The 13,760-nt window shown below is 42.8% G+C and overlaps 1 protein-coding gene across 1 annotated transcript in view; it reads right to left on the reverse strand.

Annotated features, from left to right (window-relative positions):
• Positions 1 to 13,110, reverse strand: part of POLQ (DNA polymerase theta) — a 57,072-nt gene extending 43,962 nt beyond the window's left edge. Inside the window, exons 1-5 of the mRNA XM_050914900.1 lie at positions 12,891 to 13,110; positions 9,320 to 9,502; positions 8,103 to 8,233; positions 5,116 to 5,272; positions 577 to 685 (exon numbers count right to left, since the gene is read on the reverse strand). Coding sequence (XP_050770857.1) covers positions 577 to 685; positions 5,116 to 5,272; positions 8,103 to 8,233; positions 9,320 to 9,502; positions 12,891 to 13,110 — 800 coding nt within the window. The remainder of the gene's footprint in view (positions 1 to 576; positions 686 to 5,115; positions 5,273 to 8,102; positions 8,234 to 9,319; positions 9,503 to 12,890) is intronic.
• Positions 13,111 to 13,760: the final 650 nt, after the last annotated feature.

Below are 13,760 nucleotides of genomic sequence, written 5' to 3' on the forward strand. Positions count from 1 at the left end.
CCCAGTGTCCAATCAGTTGTGCTAAAGGCAAGAAACCATGCAACCACTAGGCTACTGCATGTTATAAGCAAAACCACGGATCACCCTGAGCAGTGCTAACTAAGCAGACTACTGGCACATCCTCTTAAGTCTTCTGATCAATTCACCGTTGACAAGTTAACAGCATGCCCACTCTTCCACAATACCTGAACGTTTCAGTAGGATAAATACCCCATTCCACAAAACACTGAAAAATTAAGCAGGGCAAGTCCGCTAGCAAAACCGTTAAAAGAAATCCAGTTTTTAAAAAAAATTAAATAGGCTAAAAAAAGTAAATTAAAGCTTCAGCCTTATTTCTTTTCTTGAGAATGAATCCCATGGTAGCACACAAATTGAAAACCATGAGGAAAAGGGGTTTTGATTACAACAGCAGGCCCCTGAGAGGTGATATGATGAGACCTTAATAACCAAAATAGCCTAGGTCATCACTCTCATAAAAACCCTGGAGCTAACTCAAATTTCCAGTCACCCAGAGAACAAAATATTTAGAGCTATCCATAATTTAGCATTAAAAGACAAACATCCTGGTCTACCCACCGTTTTGCAACCTTCTCTGTAACATATCTAACTTTGGTCAGAAGGAGTTCCAGTAGATATCCTCGATGAGAGTCTCCCAGCATGTGCAACTCATCCAAAACCACCACTCCTGATGAAGAGAAGCACTCGGGTTATATCTGACAAAACTCCAAACTAAGAACAGATAGCCTCGATCCTTTCATATTCCACATGATGAACTGAAATTTATATTCAGAAATCCAGCTGTGCTTACCAACACTACTATGGCTTCCTTCTGTCACTGATTCTTCTGAGACACACAAATCATGACCAATATCATGATATTTCACACCCCCCACAACCTCACACACATACAATCAGCTTTTAAAAAAGTAAAAATAAAGAGGTTGAGTTGTTAGTCTGGCCACCACGCAAAACAGTATTGCCGCTTCTATACTGTAATCTCTCTGCAAGTAAAAACCCCCAGGCTTCACAGTATCTGGAAAGGAACGTTCCAGCACCCAAATGAGCTAGTCAAAAGCTTTGTTGACATCACTGTCTTAGTTAAAAAACATCTCTCCTTACTAATACAGTAACGTCAGAAAAAAAACCTAGAGCAGATGTAATTACGCTGGCATAGCCTGCTTCCTATTATATCTTTTTTCACTAACCAAACCTGAATGAGCTCTACGATTTAGCTTTGGCTTTCTAATGAAAAACATCCTTACATGACTGCTCTGTTGTCATCCTACTTCCTGCAAATGACTTTTTAATCTATTAGCCACGTTCATCAAATTTGTAAGATGTGTAGAAATATTGGAAAGAATAATGTCTAAAAAGCTTTCTGAACATCAGCAGCTGGAGACAACAGACCAGACTAGGATCTCCCCTGAGGAGAAAACATAGAGCCACTACAACTCAGCCACCCAGCGTACCTCCTGCACACATCTCAGCTAGCAGCAGTATGTTCACTTTCTGGCCAGCTGACAGGATTACAGGGACATGGAAGAGGCTGAAGGAAGGTTAAACAAAAAAAGCAGGGCACAGAGGACACCAGGCTTCATTAGTTCTGCTGCTGTGGAATTTTTTTTCCTCTTTGGTGCAGCTATGTAATATCTTCCTGGTATAGCTAAAATAGCAGGAGCTTAAGGGCAAATGTGACCTTATATTATCTGTTTCGATGCTATTTTTCCTTCTCATTTTTTTTTCTCTCCTTCCTACATATGTTCCTTCTCTCTCCGTCTGTTTTCTCCCTCCTTCTCTTTCAAGCCACTTAAGTTAGAAAAGAGTGCTGCACTGCTTCATCAGCCTCTTTTACAAACTCCCACCCATCCAGGTCCTCTGTCTTCCTGTACTTCCTCTATTCTGTGCTCGCTTGTAAAAAATGGTAATTCGTTGGTCACCAAACACATATTTATTCAGCTACCAGAAAAAGCTTCTTCCTGGTTCCCCGTACAACAGTCTGTCTGAATTCTTCCAGCAGCTGAGACAGGACAGTGTAATCAGATATCTACCAAAGTAAAATTCATACAAGTTACCTTTCCGGTCTTTGTGCCAAGCAACAGCACATTTTGCTTCCTGCAATGAAGCATAGAACACTAGTGGTACCTACACACCAAAGCACAGGGAATGCCACTATGTGTTATATGGACCACTTGTTCTATACCTTCTGCTGCTACTCAGCTATAATACATATTCAAACCCATGCTAAACCTGTGTACTGTATTGCCCTGGCAGTCTGCAAGCTGGTGAGACCCGACTGTCACACATGCACGGTGCTCTCCTCTATTCAGGCTGTACTCAGAACACATCCACTGGGAAAACACAGCAGGAGCAATCAGGCAACCAGTATTTTTCACAAAGCTATCCTCATCTTAAAATGGAATTGCAGCCAAGGAGGACTACAGGTCCCAGCATGCAATGGTATTTTCTACTCAACAAGCAGCTCAGGCATGCAAGTGGGGCCAGAATTTTGTCATATTGCATTGCTACTGAAAATAAGGCTAGCCTGAGTCTCCTATTTCTGTCTGCAAATTAGGCATGTCCCTAGAAGACTGCTGAGAAAAACCTACTAAAAAGTACCTGAGAGCTATCATACATGTTTACTGTAGAATAACTAGGCTGCTTTAAGTCCACATCCTGTTTAAAACCATAAAGTTCTGAATGACAGGCAGGGAGGATTTGATTTTATTTTTTTTAAATACAATTAAACTAGCAAATTTTTAATTTCAAGTTTAAATTAAGAAAAGAAACAAGTTATGTATCACAACAGCACATTACAAATCCATTCCCAGTTGACACGTTGAGAAGGCAGCAGATTCTTCTCTAATCAGCTTTCCTAAAAATTTCTTTAGCATCAGTGTCAAGAGGATGAACAAGAGGAATATCATCTCCTGTGTACCTGGATGTTCAAAACTGACACACCTTATATAATAATTAGCAACACAAAATTGCTTTTAACTGCTTCATACAGCAAAGAGAGCTCTGCCAGGCAGAGGATTTGAGTTTCTCTCAACAATTTCCAAAGGCAATGTGAGCTATCAGCAGGAGGTTGACAGCAACAAAAGGAACAGCTCAAGCTTGAGATGGAATCCAGCCAGAATTGCAGTCATCTCCCAATAACTCATCTCAAAAGATAAAACACCCTCGTTACAAACTGGTCTAAATTTAGAATTAATTAGAAGACAAGGTACAATCTTGCAGTTTCAGACAAGCTTGCTTTAGGTGACAGTTAAACTGGCATTTTCAGCTCACGCCTGTATTTTGCAGATTTTATGAAAATTTATCTCCAAATAGAAATTTTGTCAATTTCTTACTTTAAGATGATTTTTAAACTCAAATTTATTTTAAAAATTAATTTCAAATAAGCATGTAAAGAAAAAAAAAAATTTTACCCTTATTTCAGTTATACAATCATATTGGGGCACAAGGGAAATGGAGGGTTGCAGCAGAGGTGTTTTCAAATGGTGAAAGAAAAACATCATGCTTTAAGGAGGTATCAGTGTTGAGGACACATATTCAAACTCAAATCTTGTAACCACTTGGCTGGTTATACTTATATGACTCCTCTCAAGTACTTTCATCTTACAGAGCACAACAAAATGCAGGGATGGAATGGAGGTATCAACCAAAGGGATTTGGCATATCTCTAGCTTCTGAAAGATGTTATCATTAAACAATACATTTTAGTATACTGAGTATGCTTCCAAGGCACCCAAGCCAACAGAAATATGGACATCATGACCCCACTCTCTGCCTTATGCTGGCAGTACAGCTTGTATGGTGTGATGACCTAGGATCAAACTAACCCTATTTAAAACAAACAAAAAAACCCTAAACTAAGTAGCCATATATTGAAATAACTAACTGCATGATCACCAGTTCTCTTGCAAGGGAAGGGATGAAGATATACATTCAAGAATCGAGCTGGACTGCTGGAGCCTCAATTCACATGAGCTTAAAGTGCTGCACAACCACGGTCATCCACTCATCTTCCAGCCCACTGGCAGTCTAAAGCATTCATGGTGATCCAGCCCCTATGGATCCAGGTGTGAATGTGTTATCCCGTGATCTCACACTCTGAAAAAACCTGCAAGGCTTTATTTCTCTTATTCTCTCTTGTGTTGAAAAAACTCTTCTGCTATACAATGCTGTAGAATATTATGACACCAGATGCACACGGAACAGCAGTTTCATAGGCGGAGGTCTCAGAGCAGTTTGATACTTATCTAGTTTTCCAATTTTTATATTCTTAAAATAGCAACCAGCTATGTTACAGGCCAGAGTGAAGATGGGAGGGATTACTGTATAAAATATAATTAAGTGTAGCTTTACTGAGCAGGGAAACAGAAGAACTTCTGACTGGACTAGGAAAACACGTCTCTCTCCAAGTGCGCATGGGAAACATAAGGCTTCTTCAGGTTTTATATCTCCTCCCAAACACTAAATGAACACTACCATTATCTTGTGGCCATTAGGGCCTCAGTGACCCAGAAGTCTACGTTACAAGGACAGAGGGCTTTTGAGCGAACTACAAGACAGAAATGAATGTCACAGCCCTCCTAGTCACCATGCCTACTCAGAGGAGCTCTAGGTATTCATTCCACTTATCTGGACCCAGATGAGCGCCAAACACAATTCCTCCTCTTCCTTGAGCTAAGTGAAGATAAACCACGGATGCCACAATCTCTGTCCAAAACAAATGAGCATACGTACATTCTTGAACTCAAACATATCCCAGACCTTTAATTCAATTTCATTAATTAGAAGACATTTTCTAGCTATGAGAATCACTGCTTATTGCAGCTAATCACTGTCCACGGATTGTCATCCGTGTCAGACAAACTAAAACCTGCAGCTTCTACCTACTCACCCCAGCCGCTGAGCTACATAGAATAGTCCTGACTGCCTTCTTAAATCCAAATCAGAGGTGCTCTGGAGGAAGAAAAATTGCTCAGTTTTCCCATATGGCATGTCTGTCACATACAGAACCGAGCAAATACAAAGTATCCCATGATTTCACATGTACTCAGAGTATGTAATAAACCTCATCCCCACAAGGGTCAAGCCTTAGTGTTTTACCCAGCGAGTCCATTTTGTTTTCTTCTATTAGTCTATTGATTAGACCGTTGGCTTTTTCAATGGTGCAGACAGCAACATCCAGGGCAGAGAAACGTCCAGCAGGAGACGTGCTTCCCATGTAGCCTTCAACTCTCACATCCACCTCCTGAAACAGGGCCTGTTTTCCAAGGATACAGAATGTCATGCCAAGGTTACAACTCTGAATTTTGACCAATGCCTGCTAGAATCACACAAAAGCCTGTGTTAAGGGAGAAGCCGCTGCCTGAGCATTCACACCAATCAAGGAGTCACACACACACCACCCAAGACTTTAATTGCTGGGACTGGAGTCCCTTCGCAGTGGGTGACTTCAGTGAGCCGACGGGTGCCCCTTTCGATTCCTCACACACACACACACTCACCCTCGGGCGCTGCTTCTTCCCTCAGGCTCGACCCTAGGTTCCCTGAAGCAGAATCTCTAATCAAGGCCTTTAAAATAAAAAGCGTAATTTATTCTATCTATGGTGCACAAATTTAGACAGCTCGAGCTGGGTGCCTCCGGAGAGGGACCCCAAACACTAAAATCCCTGGGCAATTATACCCTTACAATCTAAATTCCCACCCCTCGCACCGCAGTCTGGTCCAATAGTAATATTCAGGTCTGGGGTCATCATCTCTCTCTCTGGGTCCTTTTTCCCATCTCTAGGCAGGTTCTTTCTCTTTCCTGTTTTTTTTAGGCTAGTTGTTACTATGTCTCCTTTTCCTGGCTCAAACTGGCTCTGGGGCTTTCCAAATCTTCTTATTCCTGCAATCAGGGAATAGGTCTGTCGTGGTTTAACCCCAGCTGGCAAATAAGCACCACACAGCCGCTCGCTCACTCCCCCCACCAGTGGGATGGGGGAGAGAATCGGAAGAGTAAAACTGAGAAAACTCGTGGGTTGAGATACAGTTTAATAGGTAAAGCAAAAGCCATGCACGCAAGCAAAGCAAAACAAGGAATTCATTCACCGCTTCCCATCAGCAGGCAGGTGTTCAGCCATCCCCAGGAAAGCAGGGCTCCATCACGTGTAACGGGTACTTGGGAAGACAAACGCCATCACTCCGAATGTCCCCCCCTTCCTTCTTCTTCCCCCAGCTTTATATGCTGAGCATGACGTCCTATGGTATGGAATATCCCTTTGGTCAGCTGAGGTCAGCTGTCCCAGCTGTGTCCCCTCCCAACTTGTTGTGCACCCGCAGCCTACTCGCTGGTGAGGTGGTGTGAGAAGCAGAAAAGGGCTTGATTCTGTGTAAGCACCGCTCAGCAATAACTAAAACATCCCCGTATTATCAACACTGTTTTCAGCACAAATCCAAAACATAGCCTATACTAGCTACTATGAAGAAAATTAACTCTATCCCAGCCAAAACCAGCACAAGGTCAACGTTAAACAAAAGCATTAAGCAAGCTATGAGTTCTGCTTTATCACGAATGACTACTTTTAAGCAGCTAAACAAAGTCCTTAAAGCCCTCCAAAACATATTAACAGCTTCTATAACTTATATACCTTCCTGTGCTATTATAGCCTCACAATCTTATCCCATTATTGCCACATGCTCTTTATGTCTCGTTCAAGTGTGGTCCACATGCTCACATAGCTCAGCTTTGCCACCTTCCACAACAGCCTACATCCTACAACCACAATTTCTAGTACTTATAATGCCAACTAATCAGATTAAAGCCATAGCTCAGCCAGTTACTGCTACTTTTTTTTTTTTCCACTGTCATTTTTTATTTCCAAAGCAGAAACCACACAGTACACATTGCAGGATAAAGTGTACATAACTGAGTAAGAGATGGGGACCACTGCTTTGTACAAAAACATTTACTATTAAAAAGGTTAGAGAACACACAGTGCAACAGTTTATAATACCAGCAGTTTATGTACAAAGAAGCCTTGCTCCTGAGAAATCCTGGGCAAAAGCCAAATGTGGGACCCCAAACACAAAGATGTCACATCTCCCACTGAAAGTCAAGAAACAACAACAACTTTTCATCCACAGCTTATTACTGCAGTGCCAAAGCTTTGGCACATTACACACTGCATTAGCAAAAGGTACAAACGTTTGAACCAGATGGGTAGGATACCACAGGATTTCAAGTATGTGCAGCTACAGCCAAACCTTAGGCCAGGAGTAGTAGAACACAGCATCGATAATCCTCCAGCTTTACAAGACTGAAGCAAAAGCATGTCTCCATTATCAATCACTACAAAGCAGCTTTTGCACTCAGTTTGTAGCATTCCCTAGCAATTTGCAAGGTTAAGATACCATCTCAGTTTATTAACACCCAAAATGTCTTAAATGTCAGAAACTATAACAAAAATGCCTATTGTTTTTTTATTTGTTTTTAGTAATTGTTGTTACTTTGACATATTAGCTAATGGAAACAATGTTTAGTATAAAAGTCTTTCAAGAAAAAATATTTTTGTTTTGAGAAGACTGTTCCCACTGTAACTTTGTTTTTAAATAGCTGGGGTGAGGAAGCCAAGACATAACCGCATTCTGTCAGAAAAATTTTTAGCAAAGTCAAAGTGAAACCAAAGGCACAAAATTCTGGTGGAACACCCCAAGGAGAGCTAAAATAGCCTTTTATCCTTTCAGATAATGTTGACACCTTCCCTTTGCAGTTTTTCAGACACAATCTCTAATTAGAAAATTCCTTTAAAGTTTGTATATTATAAAATCTGTGAATAAATGCAAGTAACAATGCTTTAAAAGACAAAGCTGAAATAAAATGTTTTAATCAACTCCTTAAAATTTTTCCAAGTTTCCCTTTTTGGCTAAAACTTTCTTTTTTTTATCTCCAACTTAGAATGAGAGCAAATTTTAAATTATCTACAAATCCTTTCTGAAACAACTCTGCAAATTTTTTTTTTCCTCAAATGCATGCAAAAACTTCTAACTGTTTAAAAAATGTGACCCAACAACTGCTTCCCATAAATTTACCCTCCTTGAATGCTACTTACCTGCAGATAACACTTCTTCTCCTTGGCCACAGAGACAAAGGGAAGGATGAGAAGAGCTTTCTTACGAGTCTCCAGGACTCGCTTCAAAATAAGTAATTCTGCAACAAGAGTCTTTCCAGCACTGGTAGGAGCTGGAAAAAAAAAAGTTGGGTTTTTTTTAATGAATTTTTAAAGTTAAAAAAAAAATCCAAGGTACAAGCATCATAAAGCTGGAATAGAAAGCAGTTACTAGAGAACTTGGGGCAGGACTCTTCAACTTATGCCCCTCTCCCACAGCCACAACCACATTTTCAGTTAACCCCATAAAGGGTCAAGACGACTGCAAAGTATTTCTCTTCTAGCCTCTTCCATCATGCTACCAAGGCTTGTGTTCTCATCTCTGCTCCAGAAGCAACAGCAGCTCAGAGATCAGCAAGGGGAAAAAAATCCAACCAAACAAAAAAACCCACTACAGTCTCCTGGTTGGACAGGATTGCTCAGCCACCACCTTACTGACCTAGCCCATAAATATATTAACCCCTCCTGCTTGGCAAGCACTGCTATTTGCCATCTATCATCCACAGAAAACTGTGGAGGAGATGCCACATACTAGGGGATAGCCATTACCTGACAATCAGGCCCAAAGTCTTCTGGAACCAAGTAAATAAAACTCAAATCCAAGCCTAGGAAAATCACCTGCCCCTCTTCTAAGTTCTTCATCCTCCCAGTGCTGCTCTGGGACCTTCTTCCCATGGAGAGTAGACACCCAAGTTGTCATTTCCCACAGATTTCTAGTCCACCAGTCCTACTTCTCATTCTGCACCCCCCCCCCCCCATACACTAGGTGAAGAGAAACGATAAAGGGACTGAAAAAATTAGATAGTAAATAACATTTTCAAAAGTATTTATATCTAACATTGCTGTTATAATTCAGTTCCCAGTTGACATAGTCTGTAATAAAAAAGAGAGAGTCATCATTAACTGACTCCTAATTATCAGTTTCTAAAGGAACATTAACAGAGAAAATGGGGGAAAAAACCTCTCTCCTCACATCTGGATAGGAGTCCATCAAGCCAGGTCTGAGGTACAGCAATGGGACAGATCTTAATGGGATCTCTCCAGAAAAAAGAGGATCTTGACCTTTTTATCTGCCAGATCAGAACATTCAGCACCAACATGTTCTTGTAAATGGCACTGGGAAAGTCAGGGGGGACTGGTTTTGTCAGATGTTTGCATACCTGAGTAAACTAGGTTCTTCCCTTCCAGAACTTGTCCGAGCAGTAGGCATTCTGCTTGCCATTCAAACATCTGTACTACTCCCAGACTGTGGTATTGCTCCAGAACTGCTTTGGGAAGACCCCAGCTTGCAAGGAGCAACTTGTCTGCTTGGTCTTCTGGAACATTTACCCACTGATATTGCCCTTTGGGAGGAGAAAATAAAAAAATAAAAAAGTCAAGTATCATCCTTGAATCTGAGGTCACTTAGGTTATATACCTAAAGGTCAAATTTTTCTACAAGCTCCTGTACTATGAGAAAAGGTAAACAAGAAACTATCCTCCCTATAGTTTTCAATATTTCCTATGGATGTTTCACCATTCTTATCTCCTCATATCATTTTTTCAATTTTTCCTCCTAAAGATTTTCCACATTCAAATCATTTCACCAAACTCTTGCTCTGATATTTGCTTTTGAGACAAAGCAGCTATTACCAAATACATATTCAAACAGAGAGTTTCAGCACTGATTAATATAACAGCATTACAATGTATTTGCCATCTCATCCTTATCCATACTGTTTCCTTCTGTAAATTACTGCTACAGAGACTTCAGTAATCCTCACAGATTACAGAACTGCCCAGTCTTTTTTCTTGCTTTACAGATGAATTAAAAAAACAACATAAACCAAACAAGCAGCTCAAGCTGCTCTGTACAATGTGTGTTACTTCATTTTGTCAACACTGATTGGTATCTTCAACACATTGCCAGTTCCTCTAGCTTAATTAAGTTCCCTGCTGCTTATTTCTTGTCTTTATAACCCCAAATAATTTTGTGCTGGCTACAGATATTGCCTCCTCCCTTTTTCCAAATCATTAAGAAAACTCAAACTTTTTGTCCCTTTCTTCATCTGAGACAGAAAACAGGTTTCTGATCCACAGTAATGTCTCCCCTATCACCCATGACTATATCATTCCCATAACAGCATTTTGTGAAAGACCTTGTCAAATCAAGATGAAGAACAAGTAATTGTGTGTACTAACTTTACTGTACCCATTCTTCTACTGCCACATTGTCGTGGTTTAACCCCAGTCAGCAAATAAGCACCACGCAGTCTCTTCCCCCTTCCCCCTCCCAGTGGGGTGGGGAGGAGGAAAGAGGGGAAAAAAAAAAGTAAAGCTCGTGGGTTGAGATAAGAACAGTTTAATTACTAAAGTAAAATATTATACTAACAATAGTAATAATGACATATAATAATAATAATAGTAATGAAAAGGAATATAACAAAAAAGGAAGGGGGGGAAGGAAAAAAAAAACAGTGATGCACAATGCAATTGCTCACCACCCGCTGACCGATGCCCAGTTAGCTCCCGAGCCGCGATCCGCCCCTCCCGGCCAACTCCCCCCTGTTTATATACTGGGCATGACGTTCCATGGTATGGAATACCCCTTTGGCTAGTTCAGGTCAGCTGCCCCGGCTATGCTCCCTCCCAGCTTCTTGCACACCTGCTTGCTGGCAGAGCATGGGAAACTGAAAAGTCCTTGGCTTAAGATAAGCGCTCCTTAGCAACAACTAAAACATCAGAGTGTTATCAACATCGTTCTCACACTAAATCCAAAACACAGCACTGTACCAGCTACTAAAAAGAAAGTTAACTCCCAGACGAAACCAGGACATACATTCAAAAAATGCTAAAAGAAATTTCCCACCATTGTTGACGGCATAAGGGCAGGCTAGATCCGAAATACTAGCGTGCATAAGCAGCCAGTATTTTTACTTTCAACATATTAAAAATTTCAACTGCCTTCTTGTGGTTAACCCCAACCTAGTTCTCACTGGTGAACGATCATTCTCCCCTGCACAAATATATAAAAAAGCTGATATAGCTTAGCTCCGAAAGCTTTGTTTCCCTTTGTATAATAAAAGCACCATACAAATACTAAACAAGAAGTTCAGCACCATCAGGAGAGAACAGCAGTATGCCACAAAGCAGAACAGGCGTCCCAAGGGGAATTGAGACCAGATTTGTCTCTCCTAAAATGTGACTAATATGGCAGAATTAGGATTCAGAAACATAAAAAGAAAAAAAACCCTACATGATGGGATCTCAAGCTTCTTTCCTAATGTTAAAACCAATGAACTACATGTAAAAGAGGGAATGAGTAAAGGATTACGTGGTTCTACTGTTTGAAGAATATCTGTAGATGAGCACTGAACATGAGTTTGAAAACTTGTGCCTTAGGGGTTCTTAAAGATCTATGTACAGAAGTACACTGCTGACAATAACCTCTTTTTTACCTACTAGAAAAATGCTAAGAAATAGTCAAAATTAGGAATATACACATCGTTGGTTAAAAGCATTGGGCATTAGATTTCTCTGAAAGAAAACCTTTCCAGAATGGGGGGCCAGTCGGACACAGGAGTGCTGCTTACTGAATCACCTTTGAGGAGTTGTCCTGTGGAGATATATGTTGCCTTGCTCAGCTCCATTTGCAGAAGCTGGCAAAATTGTATCTTGCGGAACATAATCACATCAGGGAGAAGATGCGACATGACTGGAGAAGAGGCTGAGAGATGTAAATGTTTTAGAGTTACAGAAAAACTGCAAAAGAGATGAAGTTACAAGATGTTATATAAACATCTTGATTTTAGATGTTATATACATCTTGATGCTGTATACGTCTTGATTTCTCTCTTGATTCCAGAGCACAATAAGCTGGTAAAATGTATTGCATCTAGAAGCATCACTTTAAGTGGTCCTGGCTGGCAGCAGGACCACTTTATATGATATCTTGCTGCAACATGTTTATATAACACAAGATGTTTACATAACATCTTGTGTATATATAGGCAAGATGTCATATAAAAAAAACTACTACATTTCTCTGCATTTGCAGGTATCAGGGCACCAACGAGGACCACTTAAAGTGATGCCTCTAGGTACAATACATTTTATCAGCTTACTGTATTCTTGAATGAATTTAATAACGTAAGTAAACCTCACCTCATATACCAAAAAATAGAGACTGTACTGATTATTGTATTATGGTAGCACCTAGAGGCCAAGTCAAGAATAAGGCCCGCTGTTACATGACATACAATGAAACGAGCCCGACTTCAGAAGCATGCACAGAACATACATTTTCTTACCTTCCTCAACTAAACAGTGAAGAGGGCAGGAAGATCCTTCGATTCGTATTTGTACGCTACCACCCTTGCTAACATAAGCACGTACCTCAGCTACAGCCGCTGCCCTCAAGGGAGAAAGGAACGGGCGAAGAGCCGGTGCTTCCGCCCGAGGGCAGCGAGTCGTCCCCGGGGCAAAGGCCCCGCACCCTGGGCCAGGAGAGGCTCAGAGGGTCCCCGACCCCTTCCAGCACCGCCCCGGGCCCGCCGTCGGCGGGAGGCGCCTCAGCGCCATGTTGCCTCGTAGGGCAGCGGCAGGCAGGGGCCGCGGCCGCAACCCCAGCGCGCCCTCGGCAGCCCCGCTCCCCCTCGCCCAGCACGTCCCGACGCCCCGCGCTGCGTTGCGGGACCGAGGAAAGGGAGGGAGGGGAGGGGAGGGGAGGGCCGCGCTCTCTTGCGCCGGTACCTGCCGAGCCTGTGCCGGGGCTCCCGCTGCCGCGCAGGGAGAGGTCGAGGCCGGGCGGGGGGCTCGGCACAGCCCGGCAGCGAGCGGCGGGGCCGAGCGGCGTAGCCTTCCCCGCCCCGCGGGGGGCGGCCGGGCCGCCCGGACTGCCGCTGCGGAGCCCCGCGGCCGAGGCTGTGGCGACACCGTTAGGGGTGACGCCGCCATCTTCCCGCCGCGCCATTCAAACGCCAGCACCGCCCCGCACGGCGGAGTACGCGCTGCCCGAACCGGAGCGGCCGCTGGGCGGCTCTCCGCCCCCTCGCGGCCGTCGGCGGGCGCGGGGGGCTGGAGCGCTCGGTGCCTCGGGGCCGCTTCCCGGGAGGCGGCCGCGCTACCAGCGGCCTAAGCGGGAGCAGGGAAGGGGCAGGAGCGGTGCCGCCTCCGTGTGCTCGAGGTGGGGAGGATGGTCCCGCAGCAAAACGTGTACCCACGACACCCCGGCGTGCCCGAGACGTCTGGTCACGCTGCACGCCCGTGTAACTTAAAACTCTTTGGGGATGGCTACACCGGCACTGTCCAGGTGATGACGCTAACTTGCTTTTTACACTATCACCACAGTTTTTAATTACTATGCTTTCCCAACACAGGATTAGCTTTCCAAGTGCCATGCTCACCTTTGTCATAGCATTTGTGTTAAATAAAATGCCAAGACAACGTTTGAACTTCTAGAACAGTCATCTAAATCACAGACTACTGGTTTTCCTTGTAAAAATATCTAGCTTTGTTTAAGCAACACTCAGGAGTATACGTTACTCATGTTGTACAGGTGAAAGACAGGTAATTAATGAAGCAACATAATGCAGTCTGCTTCAGCAAAACAAGCATGCCACA

The sequence above is a fragment of the Gymnogyps californianus genome, chromosome 1 (genome assembly GCF_018139145.2).
Source record: "Gymnogyps californianus isolate 813 chromosome 1, ASM1813914v2, whole genome shotgun sequence".
Lineage (NCBI taxonomy): Eukaryota > Metazoa > Chordata > Aves > Accipitriformes > Cathartidae > Gymnogyps > Gymnogyps californianus.